Source organism: Nerophis ophidion, linkage group LG19, assembly GCF_033978795.1.
Source record: "Nerophis ophidion isolate RoL-2023_Sa linkage group LG19, RoL_Noph_v1.0, whole genome shotgun sequence".
Taxonomy (NCBI): Eukaryota; Metazoa; Chordata; class Actinopteri; order Syngnathiformes; family Syngnathidae; genus Nerophis; species Nerophis ophidion.
Genome location: NC_084629.1, coordinates 26,014,332 through 26,033,117, shown reverse-complemented (window position 1 = coordinate 26,033,117; position 18,786 = coordinate 26,014,332). Strand labels below are relative to the sequence as shown.

Below are 18,786 nucleotides of genomic sequence, written 5' to 3'. Positions count from 1 at the left end.
ATACGGTGGATACTGCCCTCCGAAATAGTTTCTCTCGTTTTGAGGAAATAACATAAGAAAAATTGTTACAATGTGTAAATGGAATAAAACAGACAACATGTTTACTTGACCCACTTCCTGGGAAACTTATCAAGGAGCTCTTTGTATTATTAGGTCCATCAGTGCTAAATATTATAAACTTATCACTTTCCTCGGGCACTGTTCCCCTAGCATTCAAAAAAGCGGTTATTCATCCTCTCCTTAAAAGACCTAACCTCGATCCTGACCTCATGGTAAACTACCGACCGGTGTTTCACCTTCCCTTTATTTAAAAAATCATCGAAAAAATTGTTGCAGAGCAGCTAAATGAACACTTAATGTCTAACAATCTATGTGAAACCTTTCAATCCGGTTTCAGGGCAAATCACTCTAAGGAGACAGCCCTCGCAAAAATGACTAATGATCTATTGCTAACAATGGATTCTGATGCGTCATCTATGTTGCTGCTCCTCGATCTTAGCGCTGCTTTCGATACCGTCGATCATAATATTTTATTAGAGCATATCAAAACACGAATTGGTATGTCAGACTTAGCCCTGTCTTGGTTTAACTCTTATCTTACTGATAGGATGCAGTGCGTCTCCCATAACAGTGTGACCTCGGACTACGTTAAGGTAACGTGTGGAGTTCCCCAGGGTTCGGTCCTTGGCCCTGCACTCTTCAGCATCTACATGCTGCCGCTAGGTGACATCATACGCAAATACGGTGTTAGCTTTCACTGTTATGCTGATGAAACCCAACTCTACATGCCCCTAAAGCTGACCAACACGCCGGATTGTAGTCAGCTGGAGGCGTGTCTTAATGAAATTAAACAATGGATGTCCGCTAACTTTTTGCAACTCAACGCAAAAAAAACGGAAAAGCTGATTATCGGTCCTGCTAGACACCGAACTCTATTTAATAATACAACTTTAACATTTGAAAACCAAACAATTAAACAAGGCGACTCGGTAAAGAACCTGGGTATTATCTTTGACCCAACTCTCTCGTTTGAGACACACATTAAAAGCGTTATTAAAACGGCTTTCTTTCATCTCCTTAATATTGCTAAAATTCGCTCTATTTTGTCCACTAAAGACGCTGAGATCATTATCCATGCATTTGTTACGTCTCGTCTCGATTACTGTAACGTATTATTTTCGGGTCTTCCCATGTCTAGCATTGAACGATTACAGTTGGTAGAAAATGCGGCTCCTAGACTTTTGACAAGAACAAGAAAGTTTGATCACATTACGCCTGTACTGGCTCGCCTGCACTGGCTTCCTGTGCACTTAAGATGTGATTTTAAGGTTTTACTACTTACGTATAAAATACTACACGGTCTAGCTCCATCCTATCATGCCGATTGTATTGTACCATATGTCCCGGCAAGAAATCTGCGTTCAAAGGACTCCGGCTTATTAGTGATCCCTAAAGCCCAAAAAAAGTCTGCGGGCTATAGAGCGTTTTCCGTTCGGGCTCCAGTACTCTGGAATGCCCTCCCGGTAACAGTTTGAGATGCCACCTCAGTAGAAGCATTTAAGTCTCACCTTAAAACTCATTTGTATACTCTAGCCTTTAAATAGAACCCCTTTTTAGACCAGTTGATCTGCCGTTTCTTTTCTTTTTCTCCTCTCTCCCACTCTCCCTTGTGGAGGGGGTCCGGTGTGATGGCCATGGTTGAAGTACTGGCTGTCCAGACTTAGGACCCAGGATGGACCGCTCGTCCAGAGTCGGGACCCAGGATGGACCGCTTCCCTGTGTATCGGCTGGGACATCTTTGCGCTGCTGATCCGCCTCCGCTTGGGATGGTTTCCTGTTGGCTCCACTGTGGACGGGACTCTCTCTGCTGTGTTGGATCCACTATGGGTTGAACTTTCACAGTATCATGTTAGACCCGCTCGACATCCATTGCTTTCGGTCCCCTAGAGGGAGGGGGGTTGCCCACATATGCGGTCCTCTCCAAGGTTTCTCATAGTCTTCATTGTTACCGACGTCCCACTGGGTGTAAGTTTTCCTTGCCCTTACGTTGGCCCGACCGACGATGTCGTAGTGGTTTGTGTTGTGGTTTGTGCAGCCCTTTGAGACACTACTAATTTAGGGCTATATAAATAATCATTGATTGATTGATTGATTATATAATTTTGATATTATAAGAATAAGTAACATTTTGTGATTGTTAAGAAAATAATATATATAAAAAATATATAATGTTATGAGACTATAATCATGATATAGTTCTAATATTGCAAGAACAAAGTATTAATGTTTTGAAAAAAAGGTTGTGATCGTTGGTGAGAATATTTTCATAATAGTAGAACATAAATACTGCTATATATATATATATGTATACAGTATATATACATACATATATGTATATGTATAAATATACTGTATGTATATGCATATAGATACATATTTATGTACATGTATGTATTTACATACCGTATTTTCCGGACTATAAGATTAAGTTAAAATCCTTTTTTTCCCCTCAAAACTCGACAGTCCGCCAAATGTACGGAATAATTCTGGTTTTGCTTACCAACCTCAAAGCTATTTTATTTGGTATTTGGTGTAATGATAATTGTGACCAATAGATGGCAGTCACAAATAAGAGATACGTGTAGACTGCAATATGAGGCAATATGACTCAAGTAAACAACACCAACATTTGATATGTTCCATTGAAAATATCGAACATTACACACGGCGCTCAAAAATCTATAAAAATGTTTTAGTACGACTTTGGTAAGCTATGTAGCCGCAGCGCTTGATGGATCGCACTATGCTTCAACATACAGTACAAGTATTATTATGGTGAACATTATCTGGCGTTTTGTTTCGCAATAATATGCAAAAGCATCTGGTACCTGCTGATATGTATTTGGGATCTGCATAAGTCCTGAAAAATGCCGCGCGTCCGCCTTTGTAGTCCACTGATAAGCTTGATTGATTGATTAATTGAAACTTTTATTATTAGATTGCACAGAACTCTACTCCATGATACCAAACACTACTTTGTGCCTTGACAATAGAAAATTAAAACTCTGCAATCCAATTCTGAGCATACACTGGAACTGCTGCAGTGGAAAAGGGGTATGAGGGTGGACGGTGCCGCCTAGACGGGCCTGAAAACACAAACTAGCATGTATCCCGAGGAGATCGGTTCTTACCTGTCCTCCGTTGGTGGTGGAGAAGATCCTCATGGTTCCTCCACACTGCTTCACGTACCACAGGAACCAGAGGGCTGACACCTCGTGGGGTTCAGAGGTCACGTTGACGTTGACAAACAAGGTGCCGAAGCGGCGGGCGGCACTCGGGGGACACAAAAAAAAACCAGGTTGGGATTGTGTTTGACTTTTTATTCAATGAATACCATCTACTCATCTTCCCAGCACTGTCAACTAATGGTGTGGAGAATCCATCCATTTTCTACCGCTTATTCCCTTTTGGGGTCGCGGGGGGCGTTGGCGCCTATCTCAGCTACAATCAGGCGGAAGGCGGTTTACACCCTGGACAAGTCGCCACCTCATCGCAGGGCCAACACAGATAGACAGACAACATTCACACTCACATTCACACACTTGGGCCAATTTAGTGTTGCCAATCAACCTATCCCCAGGTGCATGTTTTTGGAGGTGGGAGGAAGCCGGAGTACCCGGAGGGAACCCACGCTTTCACGGGGAGGACATGCAAACTCCACACAGAAAGATCCCGAGCCCGGGATTGAACCCGGGACTACTCAAGACATTCGTATTGTGGACACTCGTGTCCAAATTTTAAGGTTCATGCATTTGGGTCGTGAACTTGCACGCAGTTTTGGATGCCTCTGTTCACGTTGTAGTCTGGCTACGGTGTGACATCATTGCGTGGTGGACGTACTTATTTGGACATTAGGTCAGGTCATGAGGAAACACAAAAAAAGGTAAGATACAATTTCATTTTTATACAATTTTGGCATGTACATAATAACACCGACGTGATACAGAGTCTGAATCGATCAGAGAATATGCGGGTGTACCTAATGTTGTGACCGGGTGAATCTATATAAAGAAGTTTGTTTTCGATCATGTCTGATAAAAAAAAAAATAGTAGTGGGGTTTGTTTTCACAGTGCATATGTACATTTTCAAAAGATAAATTAAGATTCTTTTGGTTGGGGCGTGGTTTCATTTGCAATCTGGAAACGCCTCCACAAACCAACGTCTTGCAGACATAACTCCCAAAAAATGGGTTCTAATGTGGCTTTGGAGGAAAATGTAGGCAAAATTGACACCAAAGAGTATCCAGTATATATTAGCTAGATCACAAGTGTTTTAAAATGTAGATTAAAATCATCATAATGACAAAGCAAACAGTTGCTTGTGTTACATCTAATAGACCTCATTTATTTATTTTCAGAACATGAAAAGGGCATTGTGTATCATAGTTTTGCCCACTTACTGCTACTAATGATCACAGTCCTGTTTTTCCGGTTTGTCTTTAGGTCTGGACTCTGGCGTAGTTAGTTTCACATGCGTCATTTAAGTGTGATTGTGGTTGAGGCAGAAAACGTCTAGAAAAGACAAATTATCAAACGACCCATTCGTATTTTGCTTTCAAGTCGAGACAGTAAAGCAAGCTCAAATAAGTAACAACACTTTCAAAAACAATCCTCCCAAAAAACTCAACCCCCGACTCACAAAATTTGTGAGCGACTGTAAAATAAACAAGCTCTAAGTTGCTAATAATAAGCGGACTTGGCAACACTGATCAGAACCTACTTGGTCCAGCAGATTTTCTCAAAGAACTGAAGCATGCTCATCTTGTCCCACTCCTCAGCATGGGGGGCTTTCCAGGGGGCCTCTCTGGGGATCTTCAAAGACAGAGGACTAGTTGGGACACGAGACGGGATAAAAGGACGACCAGAGTCCAACGTTTTTTTTTTACCTCCTTGCCCATCTCGTCTATTGTCCTGAACAGATGGTTGAAGTCCAACATGACGATGGGGTTCCATGTGGGGGGGAAGGACCCTTTGAAGTGGTAGGACTTTCCCTGATGGACACCAACAATGGAATTATTCTAGAAATTATTCAACATATTATTATTATTTGTTCAAGAATTGTTTATCATTACAAACAATACAAGAACTGTATCAAAAATTATGCCTACACTTTGGCTCATGCATTTTTATGACATTCAATAATGTAGTCGAATAATTATTTATAGGATCATGTATTTTGAATTGTAATGTGCAAATAGTAATATTAATTTTTATTTTTGGAAAAATATTACAATTATATTTACTATTGCTGTACTATTTATTATATATGTATTTTATCATACTGTGATATAACTATGTATATTATTAATATATATATTTTTTTAATGAACTATTCTTATATACACATATACATATACATATATATATATATATATATATATATATATATATATATATATATATATATATATATATATATATATATATATATATATATATATATATATATATATATATATATATATATATATATATATATATATATATATATATATATATATATATATATATATATATATATATATATATATATATATATATATATATATATATATATATATATAGGTACACATATATACATATACATACGTATAAATATAAATACATACACACATATATATATATATATATATAAATACACATATCCATATATATATATACACACACACACACATATATATATATTTGCAAATATGATCTTTTTTTCAGAATTTTCATTATAATGTTTCTATTTTATCTTAAATATATATATATATATGTATATATATATATATATACACATACACGCACGCACGCATATATACATAATGTTTTTAAGATAAAATAAAATAAAAACATAAAGACTATATATATATATATATATATAGAAATATATATATACAGTATATATATATAGAAATATATATATACAGTATATATATATATATATATATATATATATATATATATATATATATATACACACATATATACATTTTGTATTTAAGATAAGATAAAATAGTAACAAAGAAGACGCAGAGAAAAAGATCATATTAGCAATTAATAAAATAATATATATGAAGTTATAATAGCTACCTATCAGTGTACTGTAATATTTATTAAAACCAGTATTATTATTATTATTTACTCCATCATAATTCAACTATATATATAATAAACCATGTATTAATCCAATAAAAATAAAATATACCATGATATATTTGGTCATATTTTCTTTACAAACAAATAAAAATAGTTGATACAAAAAAATATACATTAACAATATACATAGCTATATCACAGTATGATAAAATACATATACAATAAACAGTTCAGAAAAAGTAAATAGAATTGTAATATTCTTAAATTAATAAAAATTAAATGCGTACTATTACACTATATATGTACCGGTAATAACATATAGTACATGTTATACCAAATACAATTTGTACTACACTTTTATCCTAATGAAATGTGATGAACTCGGGTGAGTACATATGTTTTAGTATCTGTAGTACTTTGTCCACGAACAGAGATTATGAAACACGGTTTATGTCAGGATAGCAAAAAGGTCTGGACTATTGACCTCAAGATTTATTGACACATGTAGACAGTAAGTCATAAAGTTTACAGATGGTAGGGCAATTATTCCCTGTAACATTCACACATGACATGTCGCCTGGCATTTCATCTTGCAGTGATCTGGGCCTTTGTCTCAACATTAAGATAGATTTAAACAGGACTGTTGATATGACAAAATGTCTCCACGGTGTGTTAAAAAGGCCGGGCTGGGCAATGCCTGTCACCACGGAGCAACAGTTACTCCTCGCCGTCTCCATGGTGACAGCGATCGAGTGAACACAAAAGGGATGAGGATGCACGCCAGCATCTGTGTCTACATCAGACAGCACAGACATCAGACAAGGTCACACACAGACCTATAGGTGGCGCCATTGTAAGCAACATATTGGAAACAAGACTGTAAATCATGATATGAAATGTCACAGCAGCACCTGAGGTGTGAGATCATTGCAAGGTGATAGTGAGTAATGCAATGGAATGATACTGCATGCAGCTTGTGATAACAGCCAGATACTGTAAGTGTCTTCGAATGCTGCCCAGTGTGTGTTGGCTGCAACCGCCTCTAGGCCTCCTCTGATAAGTAAATCCAGCACTGGACCTTTTTTTATGGATTACAATCTGCCAAAGCAAAAGATGATAAGCAACAGGAGCTAGCCGTGATTACACAATGGCTGTGCACACGCGTGCTTGCTCGCTATTAGTCGCTGCTAATATTATACTAATATTACTACTCCCACGATTATACTAATATTACTACTGCTACTATTATACTAATATTACTACTGATACTATTATACTAATATTACTACTGCTACTATTATATTAATATTACTACTGCTACTATTATACTAATATTACTACTGCTACTATTATACTAATATTACTACTACTACTATTATACTACCATTACTACTGCCACTATTATACTAATATTACTACTGCTACTATTATACTATTATTACTACTGCTACTATTATACTATTATTACCACTGATACTATTAAACTATTATTACTACTGCTACTATTATACTACTATTACTACTGATACTATTATACTAACATTACTACTGCTACTATTATACTAATATTACTACTGCCAGTATTATACTAATATTACTACTGATACTATTATACTACTATTACTACTGCTACTATTATACTACTATTACTACTGCCACAATTATACTAATATTACTACTACCACTATTACATATAAATTATAATACTCAATAGTAATAATAACTATTATTATTATTATTATTGAGTATTGTATACAATATACAATAATACTCCAAACACGACGAGTTGAGTTTATACCAAAAAGTTATATTTTGCTTTCATCTGACCACATGACATTCTCCCAATCCTCTGCTGTATCATCCATGTATCCATTTTGGTATAAACTCAACTCGTCTTGTTTGGAGGAAGAAGAATACTGAGTTGCATCCCAAGAACACCAGACCTGCTGTGAAGCATGGGGGTGGAAACATCATGCTTTGGGGCTGTTTTTCTGCTAAGGGGACAGGACGATTGATCCGTGTTAAGGAAAGAATGAATGGGGCCATGTATCGTGAGATTTTGAGCCAACACCTCCTTCCATCAGTGAGAGCTTTGAATGGTTGACCAAATACTTATTTTCCACCATAATGACCAAATAAATTATTTAAAATTCCAACAATGTGAATTCCTGGATTTTTTTTTTCACATTCCGTCTCTCACAGTTGAAGTGTACCTATGATGAAAATTACAGACTTCTGTCATCATTTTAAGTGGGAGAACTTGCACAATCGGTGGCTGACTAAATACTTTTTTGCCCCACTGTAGGTTGAAAAGGATCTGCAAATCATTGTATTCTTTTTTAATTTACCATTTACACAATGTGCCAACTTCACTGGTTTTGTATTATCACTGCTACTATCATACTATTATAATAATATTGCTGCTGCTATATTATTATTATTATTACTGCTGTTATACTAACCCTGCTGGGCTACTATTATACTATTTCTGCTACTATTATGCTAACTTTAAGAGGCGCCTTAAAGCCTTGAAGAGACAGACACGCGTCTAGCGACCTGCAAAACTTAGTTTGTAAAAGAAAACACCCTCCACATGCCCAGATTTCTCATTTTAATGGATGTCAATATAAGTCAAAACAACATTTGGGGAAACTGTTTTTAAATGATGTCTTCCGTTTTGATTTCATTCAGTATTTTCTTTTTAAATTAATTTAAAAGTGGTTGTAAAAAAAAAGTGTATTAAGAGCTCATGGATGCGATTGAAAATAAGTTAAATAAATACACACGCCTGACATAACAGTGAGCAGTCTGCGGGTAAAGCCTGCTGCCATGGCAACCATCCAGGAAGCGAGAAATGGATCATGCAGAGATAGTTGTTAAGGATACGCGCTTACATCGTACCTGCAGGTCACCTCAGCAGCATGTGCACGCTGACTTATGTTGACTATTCAGCTTTGTTGTGGTGTTGGATCGCAACACTTCTCACTGGGAACTGTTTCTAGCATTAGGTTGTTGTACCTGCTCTAAAATACAGGGACAAGCGGTAGGAAATGGATGGATGGATGGAAGGAAGGTGTGCTCACAAGATATTTTATGTGATGATTCAATGACCTGAACAACGCGGTCTACATCCAACGCACACACACACACACACACACACACACACACACACACACACACACACACACACACACACACACACACACACACACACACACACACACACACACACACACACACACACACACACACACACACACACACAGAGTCATGTGATATACAGACGGGTGGACTGCATCTGGAAACATGGTAGCAGTACACAAAATCAAATCAGGTTGAGGAACACGACAGCTTTAACAAGATATGGAGAAAAAGCCAAGAAAGATGGCTTCTCGCATCTTTTTCGAGTGCTTTGGTTGTTCGTTCAGCAGAGACAAACATTACTGCTTTGCTACTGTCTCTGGGGAAATATTTGCATTTTTTTGTCCAAAGATCCTCTATTTGACGAAAGCGCTCTGCTGTTTTTAAGAACCTACTACAAGGACGCTAGTCAAAGATCCTCTATGTGACAGGAGCGCTCTGCTGTATAACTCTGGTTAAAGAGCCTCTTTTTAACAGGAAAACTTTGCTGTTTTTAAGAACATACGACGATAACTCTGGTCAAAGAATCTGTATATGACAGGAGCACTCTGCTGTTTTGAGGAACGTACAACAATAACTCTGGTCAAAGAATGTCTATATGATATGAGCGCTCTGCTGTTAAGAACCTACAAGAACGCTAGTCAAAGATCCTGTATGTGACAGGAGCACTCTGCTGTATACTGTAACTCTAATCAAAGATCCTCTATTTGACAGAGGAGTGCTCTGCTTTTTTTAAGAACCTATTAAAAGGACACTAGTCAAAGATCCTCTATATGACAGGAGCACTCTGCTGTTTTTAAGAACATACAACGATAACTCTGGTGAGAGAATCTCTATATGACAGGAGCGCTCTGCTGTATTAAGGACCTACTACAAGAATGCTAGTCAAAGATCCTCCATATGACAGGAGCGCTCTGCTGTATAATTCTAGACAAAGATTCTCTATATGACAGGATAGATCTGCTGTTTTTAAGAACATACCACAATAACTCTAATCAAAGATCCTCTACATGACAGAGGAGCACTCTGATGTGTAACTCCAGCCAAAGATCCTCTACATGACAAAAGCGCTCTGCTGTATAACTCTAGTCAAAGATCCTTTATATACACAAACACTCTGCTGTTTTAAGAACCTACTACAAGTACACTACTCAAAGATCCTCTATATGATAGGAGCGCTCTGCTGTATAACTCTGGTCAAAGATCCCCTATGTGACAGGATTGCTCTGCTGTTTTTAAGAACGTACTACAAGAACGCTAGTCTAACATCCTGTATATGAAAGAAGCACTCTGCTGTTTTTAAAAACGAAGTACAAGAGCGCTAGTCAAAGATCCTCTAAATGACAGGAGCGCTCTGCTATTTTTCAGACCCTACTACAAGAACGCTAGTCAAGGATCCTCTATATGACAGAAGCGCTCTGCTGTATAACTCTGTTCAAAGATCATCTATGTAACAGGAGCGCGTTGCTGGTTTTAGGAATATTTTGCAAAAACGTGAGTCAAAGATCCTTAACATGAAGGAAACATTGGTGTCCCTAAAAACAGTAACAAGGAATGCCATTTATCCATCCATCCTTTTTCTGCCAATTGGGGTGCTGGAGCCTATCCCAGCTGCACTCAGGCTGCCACGTAGCAAGGAATGCTCTGCTTACTGTATATGACGGGAGAACTCTACTGTTTTTAGTAATCAATAGCAAAAGTCAAAGATCTTAATACGGTGTATGATGGGAGAACTGCTGTTTTTAGCCATCAATAGCAAAAGACAAATATCTTAATACTGTGTATGACAGAAGAACTCTGCTGTTTTTAATAATCAATAGTAAAAGTCAAAGATCTTAATAGTGTGTAGGACCTGAGCACTCTGCTTTTTTTAGTAATCAATGGTAAAAGTCAAAGAACTTAATATGTGTATGACGGGAGAACTCTGCTGTTTTTAGTAATCAATAGTAAAGCCAAGGGTCTTAATACGGTGTATGACAGAAGAACTCTGCTGTTTTAGTAATCAATAGCAAAAGACAACGATCTTAATACGGTGTATGACAGAAGAACTCTGTTGTTTTTAGTAATCAATAGCAAAAGTCAAAGAACTTAATACGGTGCATGACAGAAGAACTCTGCTGTTTTTAGTAATCAGTAGCAAAAGTCAAAGATCTTAATACGGTGTATGACAGAAGAACTCTGCTGTTTTTAGTACTCAATAACCAAAGTCAAAGACCTTAATACGATGCATGACAGAAGAACTCTGCTGTTTTTAGTCATCAATAGCAAAAGACAAAGATCTTAATACGGTGTATGACAGAAGAACTCTGCTATTTTTAGTCATCGATAGCAAAAGTCAAAGAACTTAATACTTTGTATGACGGGAGAACTCTGCTGTTTTTAGTAATCTATAGTAAAGCCAAAGATCTTAATACGGTGTATGACAGAAGAACTCTGCTGTTTTTAGTAATCAATAGCAAAAGTCAAAGAACTTAATTCGGTGCATGACAGAAGAACTCTGCTGCTTTTAATAATTAATCGCAAAAGACAAAGATCTTAATACGGTGTATGACAGAAGAACTCTGCTGTTTTTAGTAATCAATAGCCAAAGTCAAAGATCTTAATACGGTGCATGACAGAAGAACTCTGCTGTTTTTAGTAATCAATAGCAAAAGACAAAGATCTTAATACGGTGTATGACAGAAGAACTCTGCTGTTTTTAGTAATCAATAGCAAAAGTCAAAGAACTTAATACTTTGTATGACGGGAGAACTCTGCTGTTTTTAGTAATCTATAGTAAAGCCAAAGATCTTAATACGGTGTATGACAGAAGAACTCTGCTGTTTTAGTAATCAAAAAGCCATAGTCAAAGATCTTAGTACGGTGCATGACAGAAGAACTCTGCTGTTTTTAGTAATCAATAGCAAAATTCAACAATCTTAATACAGTGTATGACAGAAGAACACTGTTGTTTTTAGTAATCAATAGCAAAAGTCAAAGAACTTAATACGGTGTATGACGGGAGAACTCTGCTGTTTTTAGTAATCAATAGTAAAGTCAAAGATCCTAATACGGTGTATGACAGAACAACTCTGCTGTTTTTAGTAATCAATAGCAAAAGTCAAAGATCTTAATACCGTGTATGACAGAAGAACTCTGGTGTTTTTAGTAATCAATAGCAAAAGTCAAAGATTTTAATATTGTGTATGACAGGAGAACTCTGCTGTTTTTAGTAATCAATAGCAAATGTCAAAGATCGTATATGACGGGAGAACTCTGCTGTTTTTAAGGATCTAGTACTGCCAAAAGGCAAGTCAAAGATCCTTTATATTTTTGCAAAAAAGGTAGTGAAAGCTTCCCAATCGGACGGCAGCGCACTGCACTTTTTATTGGCCTATACAAAAACCTGAGTCAAAGATCCTCTATATGCTCTTTTTAAGCAAAGAGGCTACCTAAGATCTTCTACACAACATACAGTAGAATGTTCTGCCGTTTTTAGAAATCTACTTCATGATCGCTAATCAAATATCTTCAAAGACTTCATTTTGGAAACAAGCGAGTCTGTTTGTGATCAACAACAGCGCTCTTTGTCTCTGCCAAAGCTCAGCCACTAAAGAAGATCTTTCAATTGTACCTCCAAACATCTTTTTTCATTGTTTTACTGATCAGGGTCCATCTGGAGAATGAAGTCCTTCCCAGCTGACCACATCCCTGCCCGGCGGAATCGAACCCACGTACACGGCCGCTACAAGCATGTTGGACACTCACGTTGACATGATGCAGCAGACTCTCCTGCTCGTTGACTTTGTACGTCTTCACGCCGTACTGCTTGGCCAATCGCAGGATGCGATTCTGCGTGGGGCCCACGTAAGCCCCGCCCAGATCCACCCACTTGGTCTCCTTATTCTGCCATGAGACACAACCAACATGAGAAGCCACAACATCAAGTCGTACACGCACAAGAATAAAGTCCTACTGTATATTTTGGAGGAAAACACAAGAACAAATGTGATGTTTGTTACGAAGGAAAAAGACTATGATAATTATAATGTCAGAAAAATACTAGAACAAAGTGGCGAACTTGAACAATATTAAATGGTTAAGGCTTCTTTTTACAAATACAAAATAACATTATAAAAAAGACTTGCAACACTGAGACTTTTTGCTCGGAGATGAACATTTTTCTCAAAAACATCGGATTTTTCTCCCAAAAATAGAAGATGATCTTTTCCTCAATTTGCTTAAAAACATACAACTTTATATTGTATATTTTTCAAATAAAACCTTTTTAACGTAAAAAAAATATAAAACTGTCCGAAAATGTTTCCTTGAAAATGTTTTTATTTTGTCTTGCTAAAATACAATCTTTTTTTCCTAAAAAATATGAGGGTTATTCTCTTAAAATGATAACCTTATACAACTTTATAATTGCAAATGAAACCTTTTTATTATAAAAAACATCTAAAAATGCACAAAAAAATTTGTCTTGAATATTTGTAATTTTTTTCTTGCCAAAATACAATCTCTTTTCATTAAAACTAAGTATCTATTTTATATATATATATATATATATATATATATATATATATATATATATATATATAACTTTATTTTTTTCTTAAAATGATGATGACCTTTTTCCCAATTTGCTCAAAAATATACAACTTTATACTTGCATATAACATATTTTTAACGTCAAAAAATCTAAAAATGTACCCCAAGATTTTTTTGAAAATGTTTTCTTTTTTTCCTCAAAAATATGAGGTTATTCTCTTAAAATGATGACTTTTTCCTCAATTTGCTTTTAAATATCCAACTTTATAATTGCAAATAAAACCTTTTTATTATAAAAAAATATACAAAAATGCACAAAAAATGTTCTTGAATATTTGTTATTTTTTCTTGCGAAAATACAATCTTTTTTTCATTAAAACTGTGTCTATTTTATATAAATATATTTATCTATATATATATATATATTTTTTTTTTTTCCTAAAATGATGACCTTTTCCTCAATCTGCTTAAAAATATATATATTTATGCAAATAAATAATCAAAAAATATTAAATTGTAAAAATCATTTTTTAAAACCTTTCTATTTTTTCTTGAAAGACAGCTTTTTTCCCTTCAGAAATATGAGGTTATTCTCTTGAAATGATGATGACCCTTTTCTTAATTTGCTAAAAACATATACAACTTTATGCTTGCAAATAACACCTTTTTAACGCCCAAAAAATATAAAATTGTACCCTTTTTTTTTTCTTGAAAATGTTTTTAGTTTTTCTTGCAAAAATAAAAAAAAAAATCCTCAAAAATATGACGATATTGTTTTAAAATTATGACCTTTTCCTTAGTTTGCTAAAAAAAATATAAAACTTTATAATTGCAAACTAAATATTTTTAACATAAAAAAATATAAAAATGTACAAAAAAAGAATTCTTGAAATTGTTAAATTTTCCGTGCAGAAAGACAACCGTTTTTCTCAAAAATGTGAGGATATTCTTTTAAAATGATGACCTTTTCCTCTAATTGCTTAAAATATACAACTTTACACCTACAAATACATCTTTTTAACATCAAAAAATATAAAAATGCACAAAAAAGTTTTCTTGAAAATCCCTCAATTTTGTCTTGCAAAAAAACAACGTTATTCCCCTCAAAAATATAAGGTCATTCTCTAAAAAATATACAACTTTATATTTGCAAATATAGGCTTTTTAACATCAATAAAAATATAAAAATGCCCCAAATTTTTTTTTGTTGCCATTATTTGTATGTATGTATATATAATAGGGCTGTGAATCTTTGGGCGTCCCACGATTCGATTCAATATCGATTCTTGAGGTCACGATTCGATAATATATCCATTTTTTCGATTCGATTCAATTCTCAATTCAAAAACAATATTTTTCCGATTCAAAAGGATTCTGTATTCATTCAATACATAGGATTTCAGCAGGATCTACCCCAGTCTGCTGACATGCTAGCAGAGTAGTAGATTTTTTTTAAAAAAAGCTTTTATAATTTTAAAGGACAATGTTTTATCAACTGATTGCAATAATGTAAATTAGTTTTAACTATTAAACGAACCAAAAATATGACTTATTTTATCTTTGTGAAAACATTGGACACAGTGTGTTGTCAAGCTTACGAGATGCGATGCAAGTGTAAGCCACTGTGACACTATTGTTCTTATTTTTAAATTTTTTATAAATGTCTAATGATAATGTCAATGAGGGATTTTTAATCACTGCTATGCTGAAATTATAACTAATATTGTTACTGTTGTTGATAATCATTCTTTACCACTACTTTTGGTTTGTTCTGTGTCGTGTTTGTGTCTCCTCAATTGCTCTGTTTATTGCATTTCTGAGTGTTGCTGGGTCAGGTTTGGTTTTGGAATTGGAATTGGATTGCATTGTTATGGTATTGCTGTGTATTGGTTTGTTGGATTGATTTAAAAAAAAAAAAAAACATTGATAATTTAAAAAAATATATATATATTTTTTTAAATGAGAATCAATTCTGAATCGCACAACGTGAGAATCGCGATTCAAATTCAAATCGATGTTTTCCCACACCCCAAATATGTATATATCTAAATACATATACATACACAGTATATATACTCTACAAAAATTGGGTGAATTCTTGTAATAAGAAGACAAATAGAGTGCCATCAGTCTCTGCAGGAAGACTTCAGATGCCCTATGGTAGCAAAACAGAGTTTCTCTGTTTACGTAATACAGATCACACATTTGTGGAAGTGCACAACCGAAATATACTACTTTATACTTGCAAATACATCTTTTTAACATCGAAAAATATAAAAATGCACCCAAAAAAATTTCTTGAAAGTCTTTACATTTTTTCTTGCAAAAACAAAACTTTTTTCCCCCTCAAAAATATGAGGTTATTCTCTAAAAATTATTAATATGCTTGAAAATATACAACTTTATATTTGCAAATAAATGATTTTTAACATCAAGAAATATAAAAATGCCCCAAAAAATTATTTTGGAATTGTTTGTATTTTTTTTGTATATATATATATATATATATATATATATATATATATATACATATATATACATACATATACATACATACATATATATATATATATATATATACATACATATATATACATATATATACATACATATACATACATACATACATATATATATATATATATATATACATACATATACATACATATACATACATATATATATATATATATACATACATATACATACATATACATACATATATATATATATATATATATATATATATATATATATATATATATATATATATATATATATATATATATATATATATATATATATATATATATATATATATATATATATATATATATATATATATATATATACACTGTATATAATACAATTCTCATAATCTATAAAAAAAAAAAAAAGACTTAATTATTTCAAGATTTAAAAAAAAGCAATTTATTCTCATAATTAACTAGAAACTAATTTTAGTCTTCTAAAAATACGGTAATAAAAAAAAGAAAAAGATAATTTTCTCCCCCCCCAAAATAAATAAATGAATTTAAGTACCTCCCCCAAGAAAAGGAAATTCTTGTATGGTTAAGACTTTTTCTCATAGTCACAACTTTATTCTTATGGTATAATACTCCCTGCTACAGTGAAAACCGAAGCGGTTGACGACACAAGCAAAATCTAAACCAAAACTTGGGTATTTACTGGTGACTTCTCACATTTTATTTTTATAAAAGTGGTTGACTAGAAATGTTGACTTTTCAGTAAAAAAGAGTAACACTGTGGACTTGATGAGTTGTCCTACATAAACGGGTTGTCGACATAAGCGGGACCGACATAAGTGAGTTCCGCTGTAGTACAGTATGCTGCTTAGCAAGCAGGTTGAGTCACAGACTTAAATGACTTTATGACTTGAGGGAGGTGGTTTAGGCTTCATATTTTAGCATAGCTTTACAAAATGTTGTCGTTAGGAAATCTTTACGAACAAGATGAGTTTTAAGTGGACATTTTAGCTCTTACCGATACGGTGAAAGTTCGACCACCGACTCTGTCGCGAGCCTCCAAGACCACGGGGTTGAGTCCGCTCTCTCTTAACAGCTTGGCTGCACTCAACCCTGAAAGGGGTAAAAAAAAAAAAAACACAACAAGGTAACCAATGAGCACGAAGTATAACACCGTTTTTGAGGTTGGGAACATCAGTACTTCTGCCAAGTGCAGCAACACTCAAAAACATCTTTACGCAGGCGTGAAACACTGGCCGAAGAAGAAAGCGATACATTTGTGCGCAGATCAGGTTAGCGATAACAATGCAGAAAGCATGTAAGCTATTTTGTTAAAAGTGTTAAGCAAAAACTTTGAACTCGTCTTACCATAAAACTTTGTAATACAATAGCTCCATCTTTTGCGAGTGGCAGCTCCCCGTCAGTTTAATGCTAACGTAATCAGCTATGCTAAAGGAATTTTAGCGTAGATCTGGTTGGCGTAGCAATTTTTGAAAAAAGCATGCGTTAGCTGGTTTGTAAGCGGTGTTTAGCAAACAATTAAAATGTGAACAGCAAAAAACTTTAGGAAAAAAATTGTGCTAACTTCTGTTAATTTTAGCATCCTGTGCTTAACATTAACCTGAACCTCTAGCGAACATATAATAGACAAACAAAATTTGTTCAAAACTTTGCAGAAATATATGTTGCAGGAGCCAAACAAAACCGATAAATTATAACGTGGAACTACAAACCCCGTTTCCATATGAGTTGGGAAATTGTGTTAGATGTAAATATAAACGGAATACAATGATTTGCAAATAATTTTCAACCCATTTTCAGTTGAATATGCTACAAAGACAACATATTTGATGTTTAAACTGATAAACTTTTTTTTTTTTTTCAAATACTCATTAACTTTAGAATTTGATGCCAGCAACACGTGACAAAGAAGTTGGGAAGGGTGGCCATAAATACTGACAAAGTTGAGGAATGCTCATCACATACTTATTTGGAAAATCCCACAAGTGTCCAGGCAATTGACATGATTGGGTATAAAAACAGCTTCCCAAAAAATGCTCAGTCTTTCACAGGAAAGGATGGGGCGAGGTACACCCCTTTGTCCACAAATGCGTGAGCAAATAATCAAACAGTTTAAGAACAACGTTTCTCAAAGTGCAATTGCAAGAAATTTGGGGATTTCAACATCTACGGTCCATAATATCATCAAAAGGTTCAGAGAATCGGGAGAAATCACTCCACGTAAGCGGCATGGCCGGAAACCAACATTGAATGACCGTGACCTTCGATTCCTGTATCAAAAACCGACATCAATCTCTAAAGGATATCACCACATGTGCTCAGGAACACTTAATAAAACCACTGTCCTTAAATACAGTTTGTCGCTACATCTGTAAGTGCAAATTAAAGCTGTACATTGCAAAGCCAAAGCCATTTATCAACAACATCCAGAAACGCCGCCGGCTTCTCTGGGCCCTAGATCATC

At 34.7% G+C, this 18,786-nt stretch overlaps 1 protein-coding gene across 3 annotated transcripts in view; it reads right to left on the bottom strand.

The window, feature by feature from the left end:
• Positions 1-18,786, bottom strand: part of mao (monoamine oxidase) — an 83,994-nt gene that overhangs the window by 29,450 nt on the left and 35,758 nt on the right. For all 3 annotated transcript variants that reach the window (XR_009802957.1, XM_061879680.1, XM_061879679.1), the window contains exons 2-6: positions 17,320-17,414; positions 13,030-13,167; positions 4,947-5,051; positions 4,781-4,872; positions 3,192-3,333 (exon numbers count right to left, since the gene is read on the bottom strand). Coding sequence is in view for 2 of the 3 variants with exons in the window: in XM_061879680.1 (XP_061735664.1) it covers positions 3,192-3,333; positions 4,781-4,872; positions 4,947-5,051; positions 13,030-13,167; positions 17,320-17,414 (572 nt within the window). In the remaining variant the exon portion in view is untranslated. The remainder of the gene's footprint in view (positions 1-3,191; positions 3,334-4,780; positions 4,873-4,946; positions 5,052-13,029; positions 13,168-17,319; positions 17,415-18,786) is intronic.